Source organism: Peromyscus maniculatus, chromosome 17 (assembly GCF_049852395.1).
Source record: "Peromyscus maniculatus bairdii isolate BWxNUB_F1_BW_parent chromosome 17, HU_Pman_BW_mat_3.1, whole genome shotgun sequence".
Classification (NCBI taxonomy): domain Eukaryota; kingdom Metazoa; phylum Chordata; class Mammalia; order Rodentia; family Cricetidae; genus Peromyscus; species Peromyscus maniculatus.
Window position 1 is genome coordinate 1,402,429 of NC_134868.1, and position 26,870 is coordinate 1,429,298.

Sequence of the window (26,870 nt, forward strand, 5' to 3'; positions counted from 1 at the left end):
CTCTATCGCGTTTAACTTCGGTCTTGAGTTAACTCTAGGCCACTCCCGACAGCCTGGAAGTCCCACCCAGGTCTACCCTCTATTCTAGGAAGCTCTACCGCGCAGCTCCTCTCCTCTCCGAAGGAAGTTCCTTCTCCACCCGCCCACCCTGGGTCTGGCGCACAAAGGAGGCAGAGGAGAAGGTGGTGGTGATGTTTATTGGTGCGGGTCCCAGCGCGCGCCAGTTACAGCGCGGCCACGCAGTCGGTGCCGGTATATTCTGGCAGGCGCAGGCCAAACTTGCGGCGCACGTCCTCAGGCACGAACCTGCCGGCCACAAAGTGGTGGCGCCCGGAGAAGCGGCCGGCGCAGCTCTTGGGCGCAGCGAAGGACACTAGCACGTCGGGCTGCACCGCGTCCTGCGCGTCGCCGCCAGCCTCGGCGTCCCAGCCTGAGGGCGGAAGAGGGGGAGCTGGGAGGACCGCGGCTGCCGGACCGGGTCTGCCCTGTCTCCCTCCAGGTCCGGTGCCTCAACCTCCGACACGTGGGGAGCGGTCAGACCTGCTGACCGCAGAACCGCCTCCGCCCTCGGATTACACGGTTTCCCCCGCCTGTCTGGCAAGACCCAGCCTCTGCCCCACCGGACCGAAGCCGCTTTGCTCAGACCAGACCTTCCTCACTCCCTGTCCCTTCGTCTGACTTCAGCCTCCCTTCTCGGATCAGGTCCCCACCCTGTACTGTGACCTGAGACCTCCTCCCTCAGAACTGTGCCCCCACCTCCCCACCGGATTTATGTCTTTCTCCAGCCCGGGACGTCCCCAAACCATACAGGAGTCTGTCACCTCTGTCAGGGGACAAGCGCTTCTCTCCTTGCCTCAGACACTAACCGGAAGCTGCCTGCTCCTCTCTCTGACAAGAGGCTTCCAACGGCAGGGTCCCTCTCCCCCACCCCCGTGCACCTGCAGCCTACCCCCCTCCCCAGACTAGATATGTCTCTAGATATGATCTAGGATGGCTCTGGGGCCCTCCAGCTGGGGACATTTCCACGCAGCCTCCAAAGAGCTGGGAAGCTGTTTGTCCCTGGCAGGCGTGGTCTCTTGAGGAGTGAGCTCACGTCTGCCCTGTAGCAGGGCCAGCGGTGGGTGGTGCCGGTTTAACTGGGCACTCGGACCGAGAGGACACGGGGTCACTTGGGGCAGCCACTTGTAACTTCCCCATCCTTAGGATGGGCGTGAAACAGGATGAGGGCAGACACGGAAATTAAGGTTGAAAGAGTTGGATGGGGAAAACCTAGGCTAGGGGCGTGTGTGTGTGTGTGTGTGTGTGTGTGTGTGTGCGCGCGCGCGCCTGCGCAAACGGGGGACACTGAGGCTGGAAGAGGTGGATAGGGAAAACAGGCCAGGGTGACCAGGCTGCCCCTGGGTGGCATGCCTGAGGGGACGTCCAGGCTCACGAGCGGGATGGAAAGCCGCTTCAGCGTGGCCAGCGCGCGCGCGCAGGGCCCACCCGCCTCCGCCGGCCGCACTCCGGGGCCTAGCACTGCGTCCACCACCAGCCCGTAGGCGTCATCGATGAGCCGCACCTGTGGGGAGTGGGGAGGTGTCAGGGGCCTGGATGGCAGATGGGCCGTGGCGGGGTCAGAGTGGGTGCAGCTGACCTCGGCCGGCAGGAAAGACAGGAAGGGGATGTCCATCTTCTCGCACTGCGTGGTCAGGTCGCGGTGCAGCGCGTCGGCTGAACGCACCGGGCAGAAGATGCTGGGCTGGTACTCCTGGGGGAACCCGGGTCCGGTGATGGCTGCAGCGGGACCCCAGCCCTGTCCCCAGCGGAACCCCAGCCCCAACTCTGCCCCCCCCCCCCATAGGACCCTGCTACTCACGAACACCCGAAGGTGCCGGGCGCATGCCAGCCCTACAGCGCCGTTCTGTTCCGGACCGCAGACAACCAGCACCGTCCTCTGCTTGCGCGACAGCGAGGGCAAGGGGAACGCCTGCGACAGCACAACAGGGTGGCTCGATGGTGGGGAGGGGACTGAGGCGGAGGGACGGAGCCATGGTCAAGAGGTGGTCTGCGTGCAGGGCAGATTGACTCCGCCAGACTGGGGACCCAGCCTCTGAGCCCAGGCCCAGTGTGGTTTGTTTACTCCATACACACTCTGGACACATCCCCACTCTCCTTGCTTAGCTACCCCCAAGTTACAGTGAAAAGTGGGGTGATCCTGGAGTGAGGTCTGAAACTGGGCAAGCATGGCGCCTAGACCATCTGTCTGTATTTCCTGTTTGCCTTCTATTTCAGAAGCGCGGTCTGCACGGTTTGTTGTGTTATTGTGTGAGAGGTTCTTGCTCAGGGTGGTCTTGAACTTACACCAGTCCTGCTGCCTCAGGTCTCCAACTGTGAAGTTGGCAGTTGTTTGCCTCCACCAGGGCAGCCTGGACTACCAAGGAGGGCCAGTGAGGTGGCTCAGCAGGTAAGGGAGCTTGCCACCAAGCCTAGGGAGGGACCCGAATTTCTTTCCTGAGACCCACACGGTGGAAGAACTTTGGCTCCCCACAAACGCCCTCCGAGCTCCACATGCACACGCTCACATGGGGGCAGGGCAATAAATGTAATTTAAAAAAAAATTTAAAGGAAGGAGAGGCGGACACAGGCAGAGAGGGGACATACTCTTCCTTGGGTGTCTGCATTTATAACTGAATTGCTCCTGTTCATGGAGGACCCCAAGGCCAGGCTCAGTGGCCTCACAGCTAGCACCTCTGGCATCAATACTCTCCCGTCATACTGGGGGCACCTCTGGGTAAAGGTTTAGCTGAGCAGGATACATCTAGTTTGAGTCCTGCTTCAGACCTCATTTGACCATGCTGCTCATCTCCGGACCTGCTTCCTCGTGGGAGCATTTAGGGGTATTCAGATGGCTGTCAGGTAGGTCATACTTCTAGGGGACCCAGGCCTGCGCTTTGAGGGCCCAAGCCCCACCCTGTAGATGTTCCCCCATCTGAGTCTCTGGGGACCCCACTTCTGCCTTCTCTGGCAGCGAGCCTGAAAATGAAGCCTTGTACTTCAGTTTCCCCACCCCAGCGATGAGGTGAAGTAGCCCCAAGCCAAGGGAGCTGGTACCTTGGTCACAGCCACGGCACTGGCGTGCCCGCATAGTTCCACCAGCTGCAGCCGCCCAAAGCGGTACTCGTCCAGCAGCTCGCGCTCCAGGGCGGCCGCCTCCGAGGTGCTGCGGGCAGAGTCGGGCAACAGGCTCAGGAGCTGCCCAGACCTGGCTGAAGGCTCTGGCCCGTCCTGACCCACGAGGAGCCTCAGTGGCAGGTCCATTATCTCTTGCCCACTTTCCCATCCCACAAGCATGGTTTGAAATGGCAGCCTCAGCCAGAGGCGCGCACTCTGGTGGTGAAAGACACACATGTCGCTCATCGGAGGTGTCGTGTCCGCCCGTCTCCCCACCCCCACCCCCCACCCCGCCCCAAAGCTGAGCGACCCAGAATCAGAAGGAAAGATTCTGAATGCAGACTGATCCCCTACACTGCATATCCCAGGGTGTCATCGAACCAATTCTCCTCCTTCAGATTTATAACTGGAGTGCCCACACACTCCCAAACCTTAAAAGATTTTGATGGGGAGGTGAGTTGATTTTTGACACAGGAATCCATGAATGAGGAAGGTCTAAAACAATGGAGGGGGCAGTGAGTGAGGCTTGTGACAGTGGGTTTTGAAGACTGCAGTTTAGCAGCTCATTCAGGAAAACGAAAGTGGGACCTTCACCTTGACGGCCCATCATCAGGGACAATGAAATTAAGATATCTGAACCTGGCTTTGTAGCCCATGTCTTTAATCTCAGTACCTAGAACGCAGAGGCTGGCAGATCTGTGTGAGTTTAAGGACATATATATCATGTTCCAGGCCAGCCAGGGCTACATGGTAAGACCCTATGTTGTTTGTTTGTGTTTTTGAGACAGGGTTTCTCTGTGTAGCCCTGGCTGTCCTGGATCTCGCTCTGTAGACCAGGCTGGCCTTGAACTCAGAGATCCACCTGCCTCTGCCTCCCGAGTGCTGGGATTAAAGGTGTGTGCCACTACTGATGGACATGAGACCATATCTTTAAAAAACAAAATTAGGGGTTGGGGATTTAGCTCAGTGGTAGAGCACTTGCCTAGCAAGCGCAAGGCCCTGGGTTCGGTCCTCAGCTCCGGAAAAAAAAAAAAAAAAAGAAAAGAAAAGAAAGATTACCTGGCCAGAGATGGGCTGCTGGGCCAAATGGCTTTACCACCACTTGGCTGAGGGCCGTCTCCAGCTACCTCTGACAGAACTAACTGAAGGCAAGAATAGATTACATAATCTATTATAAGTCTGTTCACAAGTCATTAGCAATTGGATGTTGCACATGTGGACACCTGCCAAGCATGTGTGAGGTCCGGGTTCCACACCTAGCACTAGGGAAGACCTTTAGAAAGCAAAGTCAGCGAGCCAGGAGCCAGGGCAGCGGCGGGGGCTCCGCTTGCTGCAGGGCAGGTACTCAGCACCAGAGCGCAGGGCTGGGGTAGGCAGGGTCTGCTTGGTGCCAACGGCTCTCCCCTGACATTCCAGCTGTGCACTGGGGTGGGGGTGCCTACTGGCCAGCGGTCACTGCCAAGAGATGCCAGTCAGGGCATCCTGGAAGAAGGCAAAAGCAAGAAGTGAGAGCGCTGGAACAAGTCAGGATGTGTGAGGGGCAGGACAGGCAGGGCTCGGTGCGCACGCCTTTAATCCAGCACTCAGAGGCAGAGGCAGGTGGATGTCTGCGTTACAGAGACAGGCAGAAGATTCAAGGTGGAGGATGGGTTCGAGAGGCACCCAAGAAGCTACACTTGCCCTCAGACCAGGAGCACAGTGTAGGACACAGGCTTCCTGACAGGGGCTACAAGAGATGGTGGGGGGTGGCGCACACCTTTAATCCCAGCACTCAGGAGGCAGAGGCAGGCGGGTCTCCGAGCTGGAGGCCAGCCTGGGCTACAGAGTGAGTTCCAGGACAGCCTGGGCTACACAGAGAGAACCCCCCCACACACACACAAAGAAAGCAGGGCACAGAGAAGACAGTGTAGTTAGGAGGGCGGGACCACAGGGGCAGAGCAGAAACCCGGAAGAGGGTGTGGCACTGCACCGCACCTCGATGAAGGGCCTGGGCCACCTGCCCAGCTTCTGGGACGACACATCCAGTGTGGGCCGGGCTCGGACACGGTGGCACGTACTTGAATCCCAGCACTTAGTGGGTGAGGCAGGACCATCACAAGCCCTTAGCCAACTGGCCTGCTTGCTAGAATTCTACCTCAAAAACAAGTTTGCAGGGCTGAGAGGTGGCCCGGTGGTTAAAGGCCAGGGGTGCTCTTGCAGGGGACTAAGTCCAGCACCCACACTAGGCAGTTCACAACCACCTGTCACTCCAGCTCCAGGGAACCCAGTGCCTCTCACCTGCACAGCCACTGTGCAACACACACACACGAGGAGACGCCTTACGTTCGTAAACGGCTCGCCTTGCAAGCAGGATGACTTTAGTTTAATTCCCAAACCCACAGAAAAAACAAGAAGCAGCCGGGTGCAGGAGCTGTGCCTGTGACACACTGGCCAGGTACAAGCGGGGAGTGTGGAGCTCACTGGCCAGCCCATCTAGAAACCAGTCAACCTCAGGTTCAGTGAGAGACTGTCTCCAAAACTTGAGGTAGAGAAACGGCGGCAGACCTCCGATGTGGACCTCGGGCCCCACCGGCAAGCACACCCGTCACCGTGGAAGGCTCGGACCCCACTTCTGCCCGACAGTCATCTCTTTGGGAGGGGGGGGTGTCTCCTCCTGAAAGTAGGCAGTCCAGGGGAAAACCCAACCAGGGCAGTGGTTAATCCTGGTGGACAGAGTGGGCGAGAGCTCATGGGACCAGCAGGGAAGCCCATCTGCTATTTGGAGGCTGTTATGGGGGAACCCCCCCCCCCAAATTCCCTAGGACAGGGACAGCAAGGCTAGGGTCTCTTTTCAGGCCAAGTGTTGAGGTCTGAAAAGTGAACTGGGCCGGACAACCCCAAATCATTTCTAGAAGGGCAAGGAACCCTTCAGCCAAGGCACCCCAGGCGCTCTCCCCAACACGTCTACCCATCACCGTTGCTCACCTGGTGACCTGCACACATGGTCTCTGTGCCCTGAAATGGAGCCAGGGTCACAGCCCCCACCCTGAACCTTCTTGGCTTCCAGTGGCAGTTGATATTCAAAGCCTCTGTGTGACTCCAAGGCCCTCAGGTTGGTATCTCAAACAGTGAGGGTAACTGTGAGGCCCGGCTTGCCTGGAATGCGGTTTCCCTGGCAACTCGACTTCTGCTGCACCTGCAAGCTCCCAGCAGACCCTAGGGCCCACCCCAGTCATTCCCCTGCCTCCAGCCTGCCACCCTGGCCTCAGCCCCCTGTCACCTGCTGACCTGAGAAAGCGCCTCTCCTCGGGCGCCTCTCCCGGGCCCTTGTCGGTGCATGCACTGCTGCTCATGGCCGCAAAGGCAAGCAAAGGCAAGCTGGCTCCACGCTGCCTTTTAAGCAAGTCCGGTGGGCGGAGCCCTGTGACTGAGCGCCTGATTAGCAGGCCCTGGGAGGCGCTGCGTGCAGCTATTGGCCAAAGCACAGGGTGACTTAACCCTGAGGTGTCCGGGCAGCAGACAGGTGTAAGGGATCAGAGACATGCTGGCGTTTATTTGGTGATTCTTTATTGTGGGCGTGGGCTCGGGCCCTACATGTACCAGGAGAAGCCGAACCTGGCGTTGTCCAGCTCCTCCTTGGTGCGCAGCGCGTACAACTCTTCGAGGAGGGGCGGCACCCAGCGCGTGGTGTGGAACACAGACTCGCCCACCTGCGGGCAGGGCGGGGTCAGTCCATCAGTCCATCAGTCCGGCGGACCACCCCACCCCACCCCACCCCGGGCTCACCTTCCAGTCAGGCACGTCTTTCATGATGACGGCCTCCTCCTCCAGGTTCTCCCGAAGAATCTGCAGGGTCCTGTGGCCACAGGGCGGGGCTGAGATCAGACCCGCCCAGGGTGACCACTGTCCCTTCCTTGACCGTGAGGCCCTCCCATCCTGGCCTACCTCCTGTCCATCTCTGCCTGGAAGAGCGGCATGAGGGCGATCCGGGCCTCCAAGTCTTCGATCTGTAGGCGCCTGTGAAACCGTGACACCCACTCGGGGTCAAATGGGGCCACTGAGGGAGTGTGGAACAGATATGACAGGACCACAGGACGCTGGTGGGGAGGGACAGGGTAGGGGCAAGGCTGGCCACCTGAGTTGGGACAGGAAGGCAAGTCTGCAGCTGGCATAGACTGACTTCAGCCACAAAAGTGTTGGCTTCACATTTTCCTTTCAAATAAACTTTTTTTTTTTTTATCCTAAAAATAGCCCTGTCTGATGATCTGGGTGGAGAGGGGGGCACACTCATCACCACCAGGCTCTGGGCCTCACAAAACCAATTTCCCTTTGTTCTCAAAATAGCAGGGCATTGGGCATGCAGGTCTTCCCGCAGCTATTACCCCCACAGGGAGTCGGGAACTTCTCCACTTCAGGGGCCAGGGAAACAACCCAGTGATGTGGTCTAGAAGAGCCTCTGGTGGGGCTCTTTCCAGAGACACCCTCATCTGACACTCATGGTCCTCGTCTTTCTGGCTTTCAGGGGACATACCTCCCATGGTCTGGGTCCTTTTTGTTGAGGTCTCACTGTGTGGCCCTGGCTCGTCTGCAGCTCCTAGAGATCCACCTGCCTCTACACCCCAGTGACCTCTATGACCACACACAGTGCCAGCTAGGAGACCCCAAGTTCCAGGTGTCCTACTGTTTATGCTATCCTGGACCAGGAACAACTCAAGGCCGATCTCCAGCTCTTCCCTTTAGGACAGGAAGTGAGGAGTAGGATCCACACTTCCTGGCCCCGACAACTAGCCAGTCAAGATCACCATCACCCTCACAGAACCCCGGTAGTGAGCAGGGCCCTACCTGCGCTCCCGGTTCCACCTCATTATTCTCCAGTAGCCAAAGAGCAAGGCCCCGATGCCCACCGCGAACATGCTGTAGCCTGCAAGAGAAGTGGGGCCACCTTCTCAGCGCCCAGGGTCTCTGGGAAGTGGTGTCTGTCTACTGACTCTCCTCCACACCTCCACAAGGGGCCTGTCCTCCCCCAGCCACTTCCCCAGGACAGCCTCCAGCTCTCCTGCTGTGCCAGGCAGTCTGGACTGGCACACTTTCTGGGAGGTACAGGCCAGCAGGGACACAGGAGAGCCCCAGGGTCTAGAACAGTGCTTCTCAACATGTGGGCCGTGACCCCTTTGGGGTCCAAACAACCTTTCACAGGCGTCACATATCACATGCCCTGCAATCAGATATTTACATTATACTTTGCAACAGTGGCAAAATTAGTTATGAAGTAGCAATAAAAATAATTTTATAAGCCGGGCGTGGTGGCGCACGCCTTTAATCCCAGCACTCGGGAGGCAGAGGCAGGCGGATCTTTGTGAGTTCGAGGCCAGCCTGGGCTACCAAGTGAGCTCCAGGAAAGGCGCAAAGCTACACAGAGAAACCCTGTCTCGAAAAAACCAAAAAAAAAAAAAAAAAAAAAAAAAAAAAAAAAAAAGAAAAAAAAAAAAAAAATAATTTTATAGGTTGGGATCACCACAACAAGAGGAACCATATTTTGTTATTGTTTTTTGAGACAGGGTTTCTCTGCATAGCCATGGCTGTCTTGGAACTCACCCTGTACAACAGGCTGGCCTTGAACTCACAGAGACCTGCCAGTCTCTGCCTCCCAAGTGCTGGGATTAAAGGCTGGGGCCACCACTGCCCGGTGAAGAACTGTATTAAAGGGTCACAGCATTAGGAAGGCTGAGAACCACTGGTCTAGGACAAAGGTGCCAGGTATGGTGGTACACGCCTTTAATCTCAGCCCTTAGGCAGAGGCACCTGTGAGGTGGGGGACAGCCAGGGCTGACACACAGACCTTGTCTTGCAGGACGGGGGTGGCACACAAACCAAACCAAACAACCGAAGGTCAAAGGCCTGGTCTCCACCAGAGAGGGCTCTGACTGCACCACCAGAGGCTGGAAGCGCCCCGGGGCGCCGCACAGCCTCCTCCTGACTCCAGGGGTGGCGTAGAGTAGGCACCATGGGCTCAGCAGGGTATGCCACCTGCCCTGCACCCAGGGGAGACAGGGGCCACCATAAATAATTACTTAAGGCCAGCGGGGGAGTTCCAATCCTGAGCGGCAGGACACGCTCCAGGGGTCACCAGCTCCAGGGGTCATCCACCCATGACTACAGAATGTGTGGAGAAGGCTGGGCCACAGGGGGGTAGAACAGGTTCTGGGGGTGAGGCCCGACTAGACCTTCCGCTGGGTCAGGAGCTAAATATTTCCCACCCACTTAGTTCAGACTTTAAAGCTCATGCTCAGAGGCCAGGCCCTCCAGCCATGGACAACCAGGGTGGCTGGGTCCCAAGTCCAGCGGTACAAGTTCTCTGGGGAAGCCCTACGTTTTCAGGACCATCTCTGACCAGTTGACTGCGGGTATACACGGCCTCCACCCGACTGGGGAGGTGTCTGCACCCTCATTTCAAACAGCTAAGAGAACCCTAGTGGCCCCAGAATCTGACCTGAGTCATTCCCCCAAATTCTCAGAAGAGCAAACAGGCTCTTGTGGGAAGTTCTGGTCCTTAAGTGTGGGCATCCAAGTGTGGTCCCACTTCCTCTAGAGTGACAGGCCAGGGATGAGGGAGCCACATGCTGACTTGACTCCCAGCCTTCACCTGCCCCTGGCTGGCTACAGTAAGCACTGGGGTAGACTCCATTTCAGGAGGTACCATGGGGGAGAGAAGGTGCAGAACCCACATCCTCCACCTCAGTCCCCCAAGTAGCTGAAGGTGTGGGAGGCACTGCCACCCTGTGCCGTTTGTCCCGAATCAATGAACCTGTGAGCAGGTGGCAGTGTGAGATCCAGAACAGTCACCACCAGAACCTCGACCCTTCCCCTTCAGAGAAACCCACAGGCAGGTCAGGAAATTCATGTGGAAGTACCCAGGGCAGTAACGGCTGCTTCCAAGAGCAACGTTGCAGGATTCAAATGTGACAGCTCCAGACTCACCAGGCAGCTGTGTGTGCACAAAGACATGCTGGCATGGAGGACAGTCACGTTTGCCAGCAGGACAGAACCAGACGTCCACAATCCGCAAATAAACCCTCACATTTTACAGCCAATTGGCTTTGGACAAAGATGCCACAATAATTTAAAGGGGGAGGAGCCTCCTCAGCACAGGACCACTGGCCACACAGATGCACAGTGCCCCTGCCCACCTAGAACAACTCCCAGTGGATGGAGGCCTGGAGGTAAGAGCTGAAGGTGTCCCATGGCTGAGGTCAGTTGGTAGAGTGCCAGCCTGCCTAACAGGCTGAATTCCTGGGTTCCATCCCTAACAGCATAAACCAGGAGTTGTGGCACATGCCTGCGATCCCACCACTTGGGAAGCAGAGGCAGGAAAATCAAGAGTTCAAAATCATCCTCAGCTACATGGGGAGTTTGGGGACAGCTGAAGTTACATGAGAACCCACCTAAAAAAAAAAAAAAAAGAGGCTGGTGTGATATCAAAAGCCTTGAGGCCGGTGTACCTCTGTGAGTAACAGGCCAACCTTGTCTACATAGAGTTCTAGGCCAGCCAGGGTAAATAGTGAGACCCTGTATTTAAAAGAAGAAGAAAAAGCCGGGCGGTGGTGGCGCATGCCTTTAATCCCAGCACTTGGGAGGCAGAGCCAGGCGGATCTCTGTGAGTTCGAGGCCAGCCTGGGCTACCAAGTGAGCTCCAGGAAAGGCGCAAAGCTACGCAGAGAAACCCTGTCTCGAAAAACCAAAAAAAAAAAAAAAAAAAGAAGAAGAAGAAAAAGAAAGAAGGAAGGAAGGAAGGAAGGAAGGAAGGAAGGAAGGAAGGAAGGAAGGAAGAAAGAAAGAAAGAAAGAAAGAAAGAAAGAAAGAAAGAAAGAAAGAAAGAAAGAAAGAAAGAAAGAAAGAAAGAAAGAAAGAAAGAGAAAGGAATTTTAAAAAAAAGAAGAGCCGGGGCTGGAGAGATGGCTCAGAGGTTAAGAGCACCGACTGTTCTTCCAGAGGTCCTGAGTTCAATTCCCAGCAACCACATGGTGGCTCACAACCATCTGTAATGAGATCTGGTGCCCTCCTATGTATACATAATAAATAAATAAATAAATCTTAAAAAAAAAAAAAAAAAAAAAAAAAAAAAGAAGAAGAGCCTGTGGTGGTGGCACACGCCTTTAATCCCAGCACTTGGAAGCAGAGGCAGGAGGATCTGTGTGAGTTTGAGGCCAGCCTGGTCTACAGAGTGAGTTCCAGGACTGCCAGGGCTACACAGAGAAACCCTGTCTGAAAAAAGAGCCCAAGTGCCCTGGTGCATTCCCATAATGCCAGCACTCATGAGGTGGGGCGAGAGGACCACTGTTTGCAGCTTCCCTGATTTACAGCAAGTTCCAGACCAGCCAGGGCTACTAGTGAGATCCTGGTTCAAACAAAGACATACACAGCATGGTGCCTCCGCCTCCCCCAAAACAGTAAATACAGAAATATACTCCAGAACAAAAACAGGACTTCCTTCGGTAACAGACACCATCATGCTGTAAACGGCACTATTAGCTGAATAGGCCCCTGGGAATGAAAACATATGCAGACAACCCCTCACGGTGGAGGGGGGCTGTGTGCCTTTAATCCCAGCACTTGGGAAGCCGAGGCAGGCAGAGCTCTGTGAGTTCAAGGCCAGCCTGGTCTACACAGTGAGACTGTTTCAAAATCTGAAAAAATAACAACAACAACAATTATTACAGGGCTGAGCATGGTGTAAAAGTGTGCTGGTGATGCCAGGAATGGGAAGGAAGCCATGTCCAGCTGCAGAGGAAGGAGGATGCAGAACATAGCCACTCTGAAACCAGTCTGGGGTCTGGAGACAGAGAGGCTCCTCCGGGCTTCCCCAGGCTACCGCAGGCCTCAGTGACCAGGAGCAGTGCAAGGTAGGAATGCTGACATATGTGTCGCACCAGCTCGGAGCTCTCTGAGACAGGACTGGCCATGTGCACTCACTGGCCAGCCAGACACCAAGTGCAGATATGAACAGAGCCTGACCCGTCACTGCAGTGTGTTCACCCTCTGCACCTGGTGAGGTGGGGTGGGTCTGCACAGAGCTGGATCGGTGGTGCCGCTGTGTCATCCCAGTACTTGGGAGGATGAGACTGAGGCAGGAAGGCCAGCCTGGGCTACACACACACACACACACACACACACACACACACACACACACACCAAAAACAAAAACAAACTGTCAGGGCTGGACCCATGGCTAAGGTAAACAGTGCTTGCTGCTCTTAAGAGAACCAAACCTTTGTTCCCAAATCCCATGCTGGGTGCCTGTAACTCCAGCTCAGGGGATCTGACGCCATCTTCTAGCCTCCATGAGAACCTGCACTCACATGCAGACATGCACACACACATAGTTATATCTTAGCCAGGCATGGTGGTGCACTCCTTCAATCCCAGCACTTGGGAAACAGAGGCAGGTGGATCTCTCTGAGTTTGAAGCCAGCCTGGTCTACATAGAGAGCTTCAGGCCAGCCAGGGCTACATAGTGAGACCCTGTCTCTAAATAAATAAATCTTAAAAATAAAACAAGCAAACAAAAAAGGTTCTGGGTAATAAGCACGGCTGTGTCAGGATCTGAAGAGGAGGGAAAGCACATTCTGACTTCTAAACAAAAGGAAGGCTGGGCAGAGGGCTCACCTGGCAGAGTGCTTGCCTAACAGGCACGAGCCCTGGGTTCCGTAGCCAGCACCACAGAAACCAGGCTTAGTGCCAGACTCCTGTCATCCCAGCACTCAGGAGGTGGGAGCAGGCTCAATCCAGGGTCATCCTAAGCTTCAGAGAGAATTCAAGGACTTGAATGAAAGCTTGCCTCCAAATAAACAAATGCAGGAATACATAAAGATTAAAAATAAATAAACAAGCTATGCCGACTGAGGAGCCCACCAGCTCAATCTAGGAGCCCTATGGGTACATGCTATGTAGAAAACATGTGCAGGCCTGAGCAGGGCCCGGGCGTGGGTGTGTCATACTTCAGAAAGAGATGGAGAAAGAGGAGCTGCCAAATGGCTCTGTTGGTAAACATGCTTGCTGTAGAAACCTGATGATCTGAGTTCAATTCCTGGAACCCACATAAAGATAGAAGAAAACTGACTTAACACAGTCGTCTCTGACCGCCACATCCCCAAACTCCCCACACACATGCATGCACAATAATAAATATTAAAAAATAGGCCGGGCGGTGGTGGCGCACGCCTGTAATCCCAGCACTCGGGAGGCAGAGCCAGGCAGATCTCTGTGAGTTCCAGGCCAGCCTGGTCTACAGAGCTAGTCCAGGAAAGGCACCAAAGCTACAGAGAAACCCTGTCTCAACGCCCACCCCCAAAAAAATAGAGCTGGACGGTGGTGCACACTCCTTTAATCTCAACAATGGAGAAGCAGTGGCAGGCCGACCAGAGTTGGAGGCCAGCCTGGTCTACAGAGGGAGTTCTAGGACAGCCAGGGATATACAGAGAAAATTAAAAAAAAAAAAAAAAAAAAAAGGAAGGAAGGGAGGGAGGGAGGGAAGGAGGGAGGGCGGAATGGAGAAAGGAAGGAGACAGATTTGGTGCACACATCTATTACTCCAACACTCCACTGCCTGAAACAGGAAGAGCAAGAGAAAGGGAGTTCAAAGCCAGCCTGGGAAAGAGTGAGTCTTAAGAAAAAGAAAGAGGTGCAGGGGAGATGGCCCAGGGGTTAAGAACACTTGCTGTTCTTGCAGAGGTTTGGTTCCCAGCACCCATGTGGCAGTCCACAATTGCCCCTTATCTCCTGTTCCCAGGTTTCTGGTGCCTTCACCTGGTCTCCAAGGCTACTACACAAACAAGGTGCATAGATAAATGCAACAAAACACTCACATAAAATAAACAAAAACCTTTAAAGAGCACTTGCTGGCCCTGTGGTGGTGGACCACACCTTTAATCCTGGCGCTTTGGGGAGATAGGAGCCAGCATATCTGTGAGTTCCAAGCCAGCCTGGACTACAGAGTAAGTTCTAGACAGCCAGGGCTACACAGAGAAACACTTTCTGGAAAAAACAAAAACAAAGCACTTGCTGCTCATTCAGTGTGTAGCACTCACATGGCAGCTCACAACTGCCTGTCACTTCAGTTCCAGGGGATCAAATACCCTTTTCTGCCTTGCATAGGCACCAGACATGCATGCAGTCCTAGAACTAACTTTATAACCCAGGCTGGGCTTGAACTAAGAGACCTGCCTGCCTCTGCCTCCCGAGTGCGGGGATTAAGAGTGTACGTACCACCACCACCCAGCTGGTTTTTGAAACAGGGTCTCACGATATGGTCCTGGCTGGCCTGAACTCTACATAGCCTAAGCTAGCCTTGAACTTGCAGTGATCCCACCTTTGCTTCTCTTGTGCTGGGGTCACAGGTGAGCCAACACATAGGTTTTGCTTTTTAATTGAAGCATAGTTTGCATAATATGCACAGTTAAGTCTGATGAATTAAAATCTAAATTCGTAGAGTGGAGTTACCAAACTCAGGTCCTCTGGAAAAGCATCAAGTGATCCTAACCACTGAGCCACCTCTCCAAGTCCCTGAGTTGTTTATGTATTTATTTATGTATTTTAGGGGGAGACGGCATCATGTAATGTAGCCTAGTTGATCTATGTAGCCCAGGATGACCCTAAACTCCCGATCCTCCTGCCTCAGCCTCCTAAGTGCTGGGATTGACGGGTGTCCACCACTCAGTACTATTTATGCCGTACTAAGGGTAGAGACCTTAATGTTCTTCATTCTTTCCCTGTTGAAATCAATAATAAATGTTACTTAGAACACTTTAAACTTTTAAAGACACAGCCCAGCATGGTGGGCACATGCCTGTCATCCTGGCACTATGGAGGCAGAGGTGGGGGGTAAGGAGTTCCAGATTGGCCTGGGCTCCATGAAAGCCTGTCTTGGAGGAGGGGAAAGCAGAAAATGCCAGTGAGGGATCTGCACTAGGGAGGCTGGAGTTTGCGACTAGCCTAGGTTCTGTGCTAGGTTACAATCAACACACATAGAACCTTGGGTGGACCTGTCTGTCATCCCAGAACTCGGTTGGCAGAGGCAGGGTTGCCATGATTTTGAGGCCAGCCCGGGCTATATAGTAAGCCCCTAATTGCAAAATCCAATTTAAAAATTAAAAAAAAAAAAAAAAAAAGGCTGAGCATAACGGTGCAGCCTCGGGAAACGGAGGCAGAGACCAGAAGTCAGGTCATCCTCGGGCACAGAGTGTGAGACCAGCCGAAAGAGCCTCCAAATCCCGGGCTTGCTTCTCGCAGGTTTGATTTCCCAAACTGCGGACGTCAACTGGAAACTGGGGAGGTGAGGCGTCTGGCCCCACAGAAAACCAAGACTCGAGCCCTGCGCCTCTCACGGTGCAAACGGCAGCCCGCGGGCTCCCCGCTCCCGCCCAGCCGCACAACCGAGGCCCGGCCTCCGACCTCGAACAGGACGACACTGACCCGACAGTCCCCGGCGAGGCAGGTTCCGCTTGTAGTCGATGGGGCCGTAGCCCCCTGGCGGGGGCATGTCCTGCTTCACCTTCGATGCCGCCATACTTGCAAGACCCCCAACTTCCGGTCACCGGCGGAAGTGAGGTGACGTGTGATCGCCATTTTGAGTGTGGCGGAAGTTTGGTCGCCCGGGTGGTTCTCCAATTCTGGAGCGTCCGCCCGCCCCGCTTGCTCTGGCCCCAGAACGCGGCATGCTCAGTGGTTAGCACCTGAGCCCTCCTGGGCACCCTGTACCTTGCAATAAAAGCCTTGGCGTTCACCTAACTTTCCCTCCGGAGCGATGGTGGCCAGCCTCGAGGTTTGCACAGGTTGCCCCTTTCCGCCCGCCACCTCCAGGGGCCAAGGCAGAGACGGGGTACCACCCAGCTAAGCACCACCACCTCAGGGACCCATCCTGTCACACACTAGTCATCTGTCCCCTCGCCAGTGCCCTCTCATGAGGAACTGGCCATTCAGAGCGATTGAGTCACAAAGCCTGAGGAGGGTTTGGGGAGCCCGCGGGGCGGGGCGGGGGTCCCCACCCCAAGGCTGAGTGACGCCCGCAGTCACTTCACAAGGCAGAAATTGTTACCCGGGCAATAAAAGTCATCGCGGCTCTAGGACCTTGGGAGTGGGCACATGGGGGCACGGGGGTGCAGGTGCCGAGCACCATGGGTTAGGCCCGAGATCGGAGTCCGGCCGCCCCCCGACAGCAGCCGCCTCCTGCTCCCCGCGCGCCCCGGGCGCCACCATGTCGGGCGACAAGCTCCTGAGTGAACTTGGCTATAAGCTGGGCCGCACGATAGGTGAGGGCAGCTACTCCAAGGTGAAGGTGGCCACCTCCAAGAAGTATAAAGGGACGGTGGCCATCAAGGTGGTGGACCGTCGGCGAGCGCCTCCGGACTTCGTCAACAAGTTTCTGCCTCGAGAGCTGTCCATCCTGCGGGGAGTACGGCACCCGCACATCGTGCACGTCTTCGAGTTCATCGAGGTGTGCAACGGGAAGCTGTACATCGTCATGGAGGCAGCAGCCACCGACCTGCTGCAGGCAGTGCAGCGCAACGGGCGCATCCCGGGGTCACAGGCGCGCGAACTCTTCTCGCAGATCGCGGGTGCCGTGCGCTACCTGCACGACCACCACCTGGTGCACCGCGACCTCAAGTGCGAAAACGTGCTGCTGAGCCCTGACGAGCGCCGCGTCAAGCTCACGGATTTCGGTTTTGGCCGTCAGGCGCACGGCTACCCAGACCTGAGCACCACCTACTGCGGCTCGGCCGCCTATGCGTCACCTGAGGTGCTCCTGGGCATCCCCTACGACCCCAAGAAATACGACGTATGGAGCCTGGGCGTTGTGCTCTACGTCATGGTCACCGGGTGCATGCCCTTCGATGACTCGGACATTGCTGGCCTGCCCCGGCGCCAGAAGCGCGGTGTGCTCTACCCCGACGGCCTCGAACTGTCGGAACGATGCAAGTCCTTGATCGCCGAGCTGCTACAGTTCAGCCCATCCGCCCGGCCCTCGGCGGGCCAGGTGGCGCGCAATGGCTGGCTGCGGGCCGGGGACTCCGGCTAGGAGCCGGGGTTCTCGCTGTTCCCGCCGCACCAGGCCCTGAGCCAGGGCGGCGCACGCGCGACAGGCGAGCTTCGGGAAACCCGCGAAGTCGCCGCGCGCCACTGCGCACGAGCCCTGTCCCTTCCCCTGCCCCCACGGCGGCGGCCCACAGAGGTCGGCTGTTGGATTCTGGTTCCTCCTGCACAACCCGATTGCTGGAGGGCGCATGCGCATCCTCGATTTCTGGCGAGAAGGCCCCGGGAGGGGCGCGAAGAAAAGAGAGAGAAGCATTGCGCCTGCGCGGAATGAGCTCCTGCTGCGCGATGGGTGGCCCCGGCGCGGAGAAGCTGCGGGCTGGCGGTGCACTCCAAGTTCCAGGTTGGAACCTGCAATAAATTCGCTCTTCCTCGCAAGTGGCCTTAGCGGTGGACCCTTGTTACGGAGCAGAGAGGCAGGGAGGTCTCAGCACTTTAGAGAAAGCCATGTGTGTGGAGATTCTAGCTTCAGACCTCAGAAGGGAGTTGTGGGATTCAAACCTGGAACTTTTGAGTTCCCCAAACTGGACAAACTTCTAGAGGTTCTGTAGTCGTCCCCCGGGATGTGATGATGCTTGAATTGGAATCGGTGTGGGTGGAGGGGACTGCCTGTCAGCAGAAACTGAGCATTTGCAGATGGGGAAACTGAGGCCCACACAGGTGTCAGCTGTGCAGAGATAGCTATGGTTTGTACTCAGGTCTCTTGAAGCTGAGAGTCTGGGTGGTGGTACTTTCCCTATGTTTCCAGGTAGTTTCCAGGGAGAGAACAAACCCAGCTACTGGTGCTGTTTTCTTTGTTGTTGCTGTTGGTGGTGATGGTGCTTTGTGTGTGTCATGCTAGACCACGGCTTGCTTACTCCAGACATCTCACTATGCAGCTTAGGCTGGCCTGGAACTTGGACTCTCCTGCCTACGCTTCCTAAGTTTGGGGTGACAGGTGTGCAGCCCAGTTCGGCATGTCTTGAACCAGGACCTGGGACTCCAAGAGGCTTGAACCACCCTTGCCTTCACCAAAGTGCAATGTCAAGTAAAATGAGACGAGATGTGGAAATAGTTGTGAGTTGTGCGGAATGCCGGGGCGGGGCGGGGGGGGGGGGGGCGGCGAGATAGCGAGGGGGAGACCGTGAAGCTGTTTGGGGCCTGTGCCCAAACTGTTAAAAAAAATGGCTCAGGAGGCAGAGGCAGGTGGATTTCTGTGAGTTCCAGGACAGCCAAGACTACACAGAGAACACTGTCTCAAAAAACCACACACATACACACACACACACACACACACACACTCACACACACACACTCACACACACACACTCTCACACACACACACACTCACACACACACACACACGTGCACACACACACACACACACGTACACACACACACACACACACACACACACACACACACACACACACACACAGCCCGGACAGGGTGATGCTGGGGAAGGGAATGAGAACATGAGGGAGCTAATGCAGTACTTCAAAGGGGACCTGAAGAGGGAGGAGGCAGCTGGGAGTCTTGCCTGTGACTTTACAGGGGTTTGGTGACAGTGACTGTCTGGGGAACATTTTCAACCCTCTCCTGTCCCTGTATGAGGCCCAGGCGGTCTGAGGGGCTGCGTGCCGTGGCTCTTGCCGTGCTCGGCCCCTGCTCTCCTCTCACAGGTGCTCTGGAGGTCCAGAGTGTGAGCTCTGTCCTCATGCTGGGCCCCAACGGCCTCATTGGTAGATGGGGAAACTGAGGCTACAAGAGGGGAGGGGCCTAAACTCTAGTGCTGTCTGGAATATGCCAAAGCCTAGGCAGAAACAACCCACCCTCTGGTGAACAGGGAGGCTCTGAGGTTACGGTTTTGTCCTCAGCACCTAAAACACTGGGCAGGACACCATCCCTGAGACTTGGGGAAGGGTGTAGCTCAGCAGATTCCGCAGATGGAGTCTATAGCATCTTCCAGATTCCAGCACCTTCAGAACCGATCTTGACCTTCACACAAGCTGAGCTACATGACCCGCTTCCCATTGCTCCTCGGGTGCTGGGGTTGGAACCCAGAACCTACTGAGATTAGGCAGGTGATCGCCTTCAGAGCAAGCCCCAGCCCCACTCTGGGGGACTCCAGGCATGGGTTTTCTGTCCGCCCAGTCCCGCAGTCGCTTTTAAAATAATTACTCAGAGGCTCAATATTGATTACAAACCATTTGGTCTATTGCTCAGGCTTATTACTAACTCTTACAACTTAATCCATTTCTATTCATCTATATTTTGCCACGTGGCTTCATGGCATTGCCCATTCTCTAGTACATCTTGTTGCTCCAGGGGCTGCTGGTGTCTCTCCTGACTCTGCCCTTCTCCCTGTCTGCTTGGATTTCCCGCCTGGCTCTGTCCTGCCTTGCTATAGGCCAAAGCAGCTTCTTGGTTAACCAATGGTAATAAACACATTCACAGCATACATAGGGTTATCCCAGTTTTCCTGAGCCATACCCTCACATTTGTTTTTGTTTTTTGAGGCATGGCCAACCTGGGCTACTATGTAACCCAAATAGAACTTGGAGCAATCCTCCTGCTTCCACCTCTTGGGCAGTGTGATTACAGGTATGCACCCAAAAGCCCAGCTTCCCTTTTTACTTCTCTCCCCACAAGGTGGTCTCTATATGTAGACCAGGCTGGCCTCAAACTCAGAGATCTGCCTGCCTCTACCTCCCAAGTACTGAGATTAAAGGTGTGTGCCACCAGGCCTGCCTTTTTTTTGGGGGGGGGGCATATATGTCTGTAAACGTGTGTTCAGAGCCTGTGGAGGCCAGAAGGCATCAGATCCCTGAGACTGGAGTTGAAGATGCTTGTGAGCTGCTGTGTAGGCGCTAGGGACAAAACTGGGGTTGTCTGCAAGAGGAGCCAGTGCTCTTAACCTCTGAGCCACCTCTCTAGTCCAATGTTTTAAGTCAAGTGTTTCCAATGGTGCTAGATGCCTGTCCTCCCTGCCCTTAGGTGGGAGGAGGAGGGTCAGTTCACAGGCAGCCTGGGCTTAAAGCAGATCCTGCCTCAAAACAGAATCACAATGTGACACTGAGCATCTCAAGTTGATGCAGACACCAACGGAGGACAAGTCCACAGCTCTGTCCATGCGGGGAGCGTTCCAACAGTGAAGCCCAAGGCAATGGGAAAAGCAGTCACTCCAGCAGTGTGGCCTAGGTTTGCAGAACTCAGTTGGGATTCTCACTGAAGCCCCTGCCTGTTGAGGTCAAACAGGGTCTGGCACACATCACGGTAGAAGGATGCCTTGTTCGAAAGGCATGTGCACCCCACCTTTCACACACACACCCCACTTTAAGAAAGGCCACCAGAAGTTGGGACAAAATACTGGGGTCTCAGGAAATTAAAGAACAATACAGTGACATTTGGTCCGTTTCTTTATTGTTCTTCAGGGTCTCAGAATTCCCCAACATAAGGAGGCTACCAATTCCAGCTCATTTATTGGAACATCTATTCCAGTTTGGTGGCAAACTTCAAAAACAAGAATTATCAAAGATTTAGTCACAATAAATACAAGTGCAGCCGCCCCAGCCCCCACGCCCTGCACTACTGTAACTGTTGTACACGAGGATTTAGAAACCACGTTTTGGCAACAGTCCAAGGTCTTCAGGCTGACATGACTTGGAACGGTGAGGTCCACCTTTCCCAAACACCGTTCATTCTGATACTCACCCTGGTTCTCTGCTTCCAATTAAATGTGGTATGGGGGTATTACAGCCAGCACTGCCCTCACTCCTCCTGCCTGGGACAAGTTTTGGCTTCCCTGAGTGGGGGGTAGGGGTCCCAGGATGCTCAGGGCCACTGTTCCCCTGACCCAGGTGATGCTTGGGAGTCTGGCAGAGGTCTGGTTCCTGATGTTCCCACAAACTGGGCACCAAGCTGGGTGGTTGTTCAATAGGCATGTGTCTTGCACTTGGTCCCTTCAAACCTGTACATGTACCCCCACTGACCAGAGCCATTGATAAGTTTGTGATTGCCTCTGGGCAATCAATGAAGTAGGGACCACCACCTCACCTTCAACTCCCAAGTATAGGCATGAAAGTACCATGCCAACCACATTTAACTTTTTTTAAGGTTTTTAAAAGTCAGGTGTGGAGGTGCAAGCCATTAATCCCAACACTCAGGAGGCAGAGGATGGCAGATCTCTAGGAGCTGCAAGGAACCCAGGACCCAGGTCATCAGAATAGGGATGCGAGCCAGCTTTGTAGCTGGCACAGCACCCTAAACACCTCGTCCTCCCGGCCAAGTCCTCAGCTCGAACGTCGCTATGAGGGCTTGCTGCTCAGACCAGTGCAGTGCAAAGGAACAGGCAGCACTTTCCAGTTAATTAAGGCACCTCACACTCTCAGCCCTCCTTACACAGAGCATTCATTACCAGTGTCATCCCTGGGCGGCGAGGGAACAGGAGCCCTGGGCCCCTGCTGTAGCCTGCCCCGTGAGGTGCACAAGCTACTGGGCTCACAAGCCTTAGGTGACAGGTGAATGTCAGGATGGGGAGCAAACAGCAGACTTGGAAGGCTGGAAGGGTAGAGGTCACAAGTGTGCCAACAGAGCCCCCGGTCAGTTCAAGTGGAGGTCTTCGTCCAGCGCCAGGTAATAACTGATCGATGACTTCTTGGAACTGAGGGCTCTTGGCTGGGAAGGCTTCTAGCAGAGAAGCCACCTAGTGCTGTTGCTCCAAGGAGCCAGGAGATGTTGGCCCATGTCACTGAGCAGAGGCCAGCCATTCAGGAAGGGTAGAAAATAGGAACTGACTTGCCAGGCACACAAATACTCAAGTAAGAAATGCTTGCATATATTTTTGTATTTTTTTGGTTTAAAAACGCCCCCTCCCCCCAAAAAGGGTCAATTTCTGTTCATTCCCCCAAATCCACCCTGGGAAGTGACTCAAACCTAAAAGCACTGAGCAACTTGGGTTTCACACAAAAAGATTTTCCAAAACTCGTAACTCCCGTATGTCTAAACAATTCCTAGAGACGGAGGATTTGCACACGAGTGAGCACGGGGTTAAATGAGCCTTTATTAGGAGGAGGTGGGGTTCGTATCTGCAGAGGGCGGTGGTCTGCAGAACAAGGGTTTAAATTAAAGTCCCTAACTGTACTGTGTCAAGAGAAGCCAGGGCTGGTCGGGATCTGACAGCAGCCAATCACTGCAGACATGCAGCAGGCCACCCTGGGCGAGCTGGACACATAGCGCTGCTGCTTCTGCCTTTCACCATGGAACCAATTTTTAAAGAGTGACGACGACGACGGGAGAAGGAAACAAAACTAAAGTAGACCTGGCCCTTGCAGACATTCCTGTGGCCTGAGGAGTCGGAAGTAAACCCTGCCAACCCCAGGCACAGGGGTTCTATCTGGGCCTACCTGGGTGCCTCTTGTGCACCTTGAGATTGTGTCCATCAAAATGAAGAGGAAAAGGAAAGAAATTTTAATAAAATAAACCACAAAAAATAACCCAGCAGCCTCCCTGCCAGCAGCCAGCTCTGGTTCCAGCACAGTGGGCCCAGCATCCCTCTGGAACCCCCGAGACTCACTCTGCTCAGTGTGGAAGCCAGGGGCTGCAGCAAGCATCGAAGACACACCTGGACCCATGGTGGCACCTGTCATCCCTGGGTGCTGCCACTCAGAGTGTCCTCTGGGGCTAGGGACTACACTGTGCACAACAGAGACCCTGGGTCTACACAGTTCACTTTTAATTCCATCATCATCATGAGGTGATTAAAAAAGAAAAAACAAAAACCCAAACTCCAACCTATAGATGGCCATGAGGAGGCAGAGACTGAGGAGCTAAGATGGGAAAAGCCGAAAGAGAACAAAACCCCGGCTCAACTTCGGGAGCCCCGGTGCCAGCTGGCCCGGGCATGTCACAGTGTCCAGGGTGAGCTCCCACCCATGCTGGCCAGGCAGAGCTGGCCCCTAGGTCCGAGTTTCTGCTGGTGTCGGGCAAACTAAAGGCAAAAAGGAAGAAGAAGGCCCACGGGGGAGGTCCCTGGTTCTGATCCTGGGCACCAAGGTGGCACCCTCTTCCGGCCACTGCAAGGCTAAATAGCCAAGGCCTGAGCTGTCTCAGGCAACTTGTTAGGAGGGTAGTCTGTGCGTCCTGGACCAGGGGGCCACGGGAGAGCGGAGAGCCTGTCCTCAGCTGGGCCGGGCTCCCACTATTTCCATGTGGCTGATTGGGGGATGGAGCGTGGAGGGATCATGTCCAGGAGGTATTCCCGCTGACGGTCCACAGCCGAGGTGGTCTTGTGCACTGCCAAGCTTGGGCTGACGAAGGCAAGGGTTCCACCTGCAATAGAGCACAGTGATGGGCAGCAGCGATCCAGTTAGGTTAGGCTGACCAGGCCCTGGATGCAATCTAGACTCCCACCTCAGCACATACCCAAAAGACTCCTCATGAGTAGGACCATGACCCACACAGCCTACATCCTGTCATCAATCATCTCAATCCCAGACCTCACTGAGGTGCCCTAAGTATGGAACAGTGGTCAGGGTTCGGTGCTAAGAGATCAGTAAACTTCAAACAAGGGTTTCTGCATCATGCAATGAACCTCGTGTAACAGTGTGTGACTGAAAAGCAATTCTCCCCAACGTATGACAGTATACATAAGTGACATTAAGGTTCTCTGTGCTGGCCAGGCTGGCCTCAAGCTACAAGCCTTAAGTGATCCTCCTGCCTCAGTCTTCCTAAGTACTTGGGGCCATGGGATGACAAACTTGCTCTGCTTGGATTTTTTTTTTTAAAGATTTATTTATTTATTTATTATATATACAGTGTTCTGTCTGCGCATGTATCCCTGCAGGCCAGAAGAGGGCTCCAGATTTTATTACAGATGGTTGTGAGCCACCATGTGGTTGCTGGGAATTGAACTCAGGACCTTTGGAAGGGCAAGCAGTGCTCTTAACCTCTGAGCCATCTCTCCAGTCCCTGGATTTTTTTTTTTTTTTTTTAATGATTTATTTTTAGGCTGGGTGGTGGCACACACCTTTAATCCCAGCACTCAGGAGGCAGAGGTAGGTGGATCTCTGAGTTCCAGGACAGCCAAGGCTACACAGAGAAACCCTGTCTTGAAAAACAAAAAGATTACTTTTAATCATGAGTGAGTGTGTGTGTGTTGAGAGCACACATGAGAGCCAGAATTGGAGGTCTGCTCCCCTTAAACTGTAGTCACAGGCAGTTGCGTGCTCTAGAAGAATACCCCATGCTCTTAACTGCTACGCCTTCTTTCCAGCCCACTGCTTGGATTCTGAGAGCCACTACCTAGGCCAGGCTGGCTTCCTAGTAGTCTCCTGCCTCTCCCTCCAGTGCTGAGATGACAGCCGTGTGCCGGGGAAGGAACGCAGGGCCTCATGGCCCCCAAGGAAGTGCTTGACCACTCAGCTCCACCCTCAACTCTCCTCTTCTTAGTTAGACGGCAATTCCTGCATTGCCCAGGCTTGTCTCAAACTCTTGGGCTAAAGCCATCTCGTGCCTCAGCCTCCCAAGTAGCAGGGGCACAGATGAGTGTCACTGCGTCTACTCTCATACTTACGCACCACGGGTCTGTGCTATCAAGCCCCGCTCACAGAGGTCATTTCAGACGAGCCCACAGCTCTTGGCTCTGTGCCCGACCGCTGTGCACCACCCCCTCTACACTGCCTTGTTGCAGAGTGTGTGTTTAACTGCGTAAAGGAGGTGCTGCATTTGCTTAATGAGGTAAAGATGCGTTGCTGTTTTACCTGCCTGCCTAAAACACCCGACTGGGCTAAAAGAGCTGAACGGCCAATAGTGAGGAAGGAGGCATAGGCAGAACTTCTAGGCAGGGAGAATAAGTAGAGGAGGAATTTAGGCTGGAAGGAGAAAGAAAAGGAGACAATAGGAGACACCAAGGGTCAGCCAGCTGGACATGGAGGAAGCATGAAAGCACAGTGCGAAAGAAAGGTACAAAGTCCCAAGGTAAAAAATAGAGAACAGAGCCAGGTTAAATGAAGTTAAAACAGCTGGTGGTACAAGCCTAAGCTAAGGCCAAGCATTCATAAAAAATAACAGTCGCCCAAAGAAAAGTCCAACTACACTGCCTGCCAAGGCTCCCTGGCTCTTGACTGTCACTGGCACACCCTGTTCCTCCAGCTGTTTCTCCAGCAGAGTGGGCTACCGGACAGCAGGGCTGGGGGCTGAGAGCCCCTGCAGGGGTCTCCACTTAGCTGTGCCTTGAGGGTGGCACTGCTGCCCCACTGACACCCAGCACGGTGCACCCCATCACCGGCTTCACAGTTCTGCTCTGGTCCACTGGCAGAGGGCAGTGGAAGAGCGAAGGGGCAAACTCTGGGAGCTGGCACCGTTAACCTCTAGAGCAGGGCAGCCAAGCACCACTAAACTCAAGAAAGGGCCGAGGGAGGACGAGGGGTTTGTTGCTAGGACTGGGGTAGTGGGTGAGCAGGAAGTAAGCACCCATCAGCTAGGTGCTCACATTCTGAGACAGGCTAAAAGCGAGGAGCATAAGAAGCTCTTCTTCTGGAGGCAAGGTGTCACTTGTCCCAGGAGGGATGGGAGTGTTGAAGAATATAACTTTAACCACGTAAATGTGTGTCACATTTGTTTATGTTGCATTTGTTTACATCATTAGGTGTAAAGATGTTGTCCTTTTACCTGGCCTGCTTAAGGCACCTGAGTGGTCTAATAAAAAGCTGACTGGCCAATAGATAGGCAAACAAGCATAAGCTAGGTCAAGCATTTATAACTAATAAAAAATCTCCATGTCAATTTCTGGGAAGAAGAAGGCTGAGTCAGGAGATGCCAGCCCGCCGTCCAGGGAGCAGCATGTTTTGGCACACAGGTAAAGCCACAGAACATGTGGCAACATATAGATTAACAGAAATGGGCTGAGTTTAAGTGTAAGAGCTAGTCAGCAGGAAGCCTGAGCTAATGGCCAAGCAGTTTTAATTTAAATATATATATATATATGGGGGGGGGGGGGCTGGAGATGGCTCAGCGGTTTGGAGCACTGGCTGCTCTTCCAGAGGACCCGGGTTCTATTCCCAGCACCCACATGGCAGTTCGTTCACAAATGTCTATAACTCCTGTTCCAGGGTATTCAACACCGTCACACAGACATACATGCAGGCAAAAACACATAAAATACAAATAAATAAATTAAAAAAAAAAAATCTCCATGTCCTGATTAGGGAGCTGGTTGGTAGCCCCAAAGAAAGCCTGCTGCATGGGAGCAAGAGGCTGTGTCTCAGAAGGGTGTGGGACACAGGCCCTCTACTGTTGATAATGCTGTTGGGGAACTAGGTGAGTTGAGTGTTCCAGACCAGCTTGTACCAGACTACACCCCACAAACAAGAAGGGGTAGCCTAGTGGCAGAAGGTCCCCAGAGGCATACCTGCACTCAGGGGCGTCTTCTTCCAGTTGGAGGTGGTGCCCTTGCTGGTACCCACGGCTCTCTCGGAATGTCTGCCAGTCCTGCTCACCAGGGCCGTAGCTGAGGCTGCATTCTGCAGTTTGGGTGACTGGCTGAATGTGTGCAGAACGCCACGAGGGGCTGTGGCTGAGCCCCGGGAGAGCTGGCTGGAAGCCTACGGGACACAAAGGGGGCCAGGCTCACCACGGGCAGGGTGGCCAGGCTGCTTGGAGTAGCCTCTCCTTGT

At 54.5% G+C, this 26,870-nt stretch overlaps 4 protein-coding genes across 27 annotated transcripts in view; 1 reads left to right on the forward strand and 3 right to left on the reverse strand.

The window, feature by feature from the left end:
* Nucleotides 1-178: 178 nt before the first annotated feature.
* On the reverse strand, nucleotides 179-6,529 carry Yjefn3 (YjeF N-terminal domain containing 3). 6 transcript variants are annotated; one of them, XM_006995484.4, is made up of 6 exons: nucleotides 6,421-6,529; nucleotides 3,094-3,202; nucleotides 1,859-1,969; nucleotides 1,637-1,750; nucleotides 1,411-1,561; nucleotides 179-430 (listed from the first exon to the last, which is right to left on the reverse strand). In XM_006995484.4, the coding sequence occupies exons 1-6, from the start codon at nucleotides 6,483-6,485 to the stop codon at nucleotides 225-227; spliced, it is 756 nt and encodes a 251-aa protein (XP_006995546.1). In that variant the 5' UTR covers nucleotides 6,486-6,529; the 3' UTR covers nucleotides 179-224. The 6 variants fall into 6 exon arrangements, with proteins under 6 accessions (XP_006995546.1, XP_076409158.1, XP_076409156.1 ...); XM_076553043.1 differs by lacking the exon at nucleotides 6,421-6,529 and having other exon boundaries at nucleotides 3,094-4,206; XM_076553041.1 differs by lacking the exon at nucleotides 6,421-6,529 and having other exon boundaries at nucleotides 1,411-1,750; nucleotides 3,094-4,206.
* Nucleotides 6,530-6,682: 153 nt separating this feature from the next.
* Ndufa13 (NADH:ubiquinone oxidoreductase subunit A13) lies at nucleotides 6,683-15,739 on the reverse strand. The gene is made up of 5 exons (XM_015988914.3): nucleotides 15,601-15,739; nucleotides 7,975-8,053; nucleotides 7,078-7,149; nucleotides 6,919-6,988; nucleotides 6,683-6,842 (listed from the first exon to the last, which is right to left on the reverse strand). The coding sequence occupies exons 1-5, from the start codon at nucleotides 15,692-15,694 to the stop codon at nucleotides 6,723-6,725; spliced, it is 435 nt and encodes a 144-aa protein (XP_015844400.1). The 5' UTR covers nucleotides 15,695-15,739; the 3' UTR covers nucleotides 6,683-6,722.
* Nucleotides 15,740-16,381: 642 nt separating this feature from the next.
* On the forward strand, nucleotides 16,382-22,977 carry Tssk6 (testis specific serine kinase 6). Of its 2 annotated transcripts, XM_042262601.2 has the most exons (3): nucleotides 16,382-17,560; nucleotides 18,096-18,273; nucleotides 20,631-22,977. In XM_042262601.2, exon 1 carries the CDS (start codon nucleotides 16,382-16,384, stop codon nucleotides 17,201-17,203), a length of 822 nt encoding a protein of 273 aa, XP_042118535.1. In that variant the 3' UTR covers nucleotides 17,204-17,560; nucleotides 18,096-18,273; nucleotides 20,631-22,977. The 2 variants fall into 2 exon arrangements, with proteins under 2 accessions (XP_042118535.1, XP_006995542.1); XM_006995480.4 differs by lacking the exon at nucleotides 18,096-18,273.
* Gatad2a (GATA zinc finger domain containing 2A) overlaps nucleotides 22,239-26,870 on the reverse strand; it is a 101,798-nt gene continuing 97,166 nt past the window's right edge. For all 18 annotated transcript variants that reach the window (XM_076553029.1, XM_076553023.1, XM_015988904.3 and 15 more), the window contains 2 exons: nucleotides 26,606-26,798; nucleotides 22,239-23,526 (listed from right to left, as the gene is read on the reverse strand). In XM_076553029.1, the coding sequence (XP_076409144.1) occupies nucleotides 23,396-23,526; nucleotides 26,606-26,798 (324 nt within the window). In that variant the 3' untranslated portion in view covers nucleotides 22,239-23,395. The remainder of the gene's footprint in view (nucleotides 23,527-26,605; nucleotides 26,799-26,870) is intronic.

Coding starts and splice junctions, on each gene's coding strand:
- Yjefn3 (XM_076553040.1), bottom strand. CDS start 3,399: ATGAGCGACATGTGTGTCTTTCACCACCAGAGTGCGCGCCTCTGGCTG. Junction 1,970..3,093: donor GTGCCGTGGCTGTGACCAAG/GTACCAGCTCCC, acceptor GTGCTGTCGCAG/GCGTTCCCCTTGCCCTCGCT. Junction 1,751..1,858: donor CCCGGCACCTTCGGGTGTTC/GTGAGTAGCAGG, acceptor GGGTTCCCCCAG/GAGTACCAGCCCAGCATCTT.
- Tssk6 (XM_042262601.2), top strand. CDS start 16,382: ATGTCGGGCGACAAGCTCCTGAGTGAACTTGGCTATAAGCTGGGCCGC.
- Ndufa13 (XM_015988914.3), bottom strand. CDS start 15,694: ATGGCGGCATCGAAGGTGAAGCAGGACATGCCCCCGCCAGGGGGCTAC. Junction 7,150..7,974: donor AGGTGGAACCGGGAGCGCAG/GTAGGGCCCTGC, acceptor ACGGTTTCACAG/GCGCCTACAGATCGAAGACT. Junction 6,989..7,077: donor CAGGCAGAGATGGACAGGAG/GTAGGCCAGGAT, acceptor CTGTGGCCACAG/GACCCTGCAGATTCTTCGGG.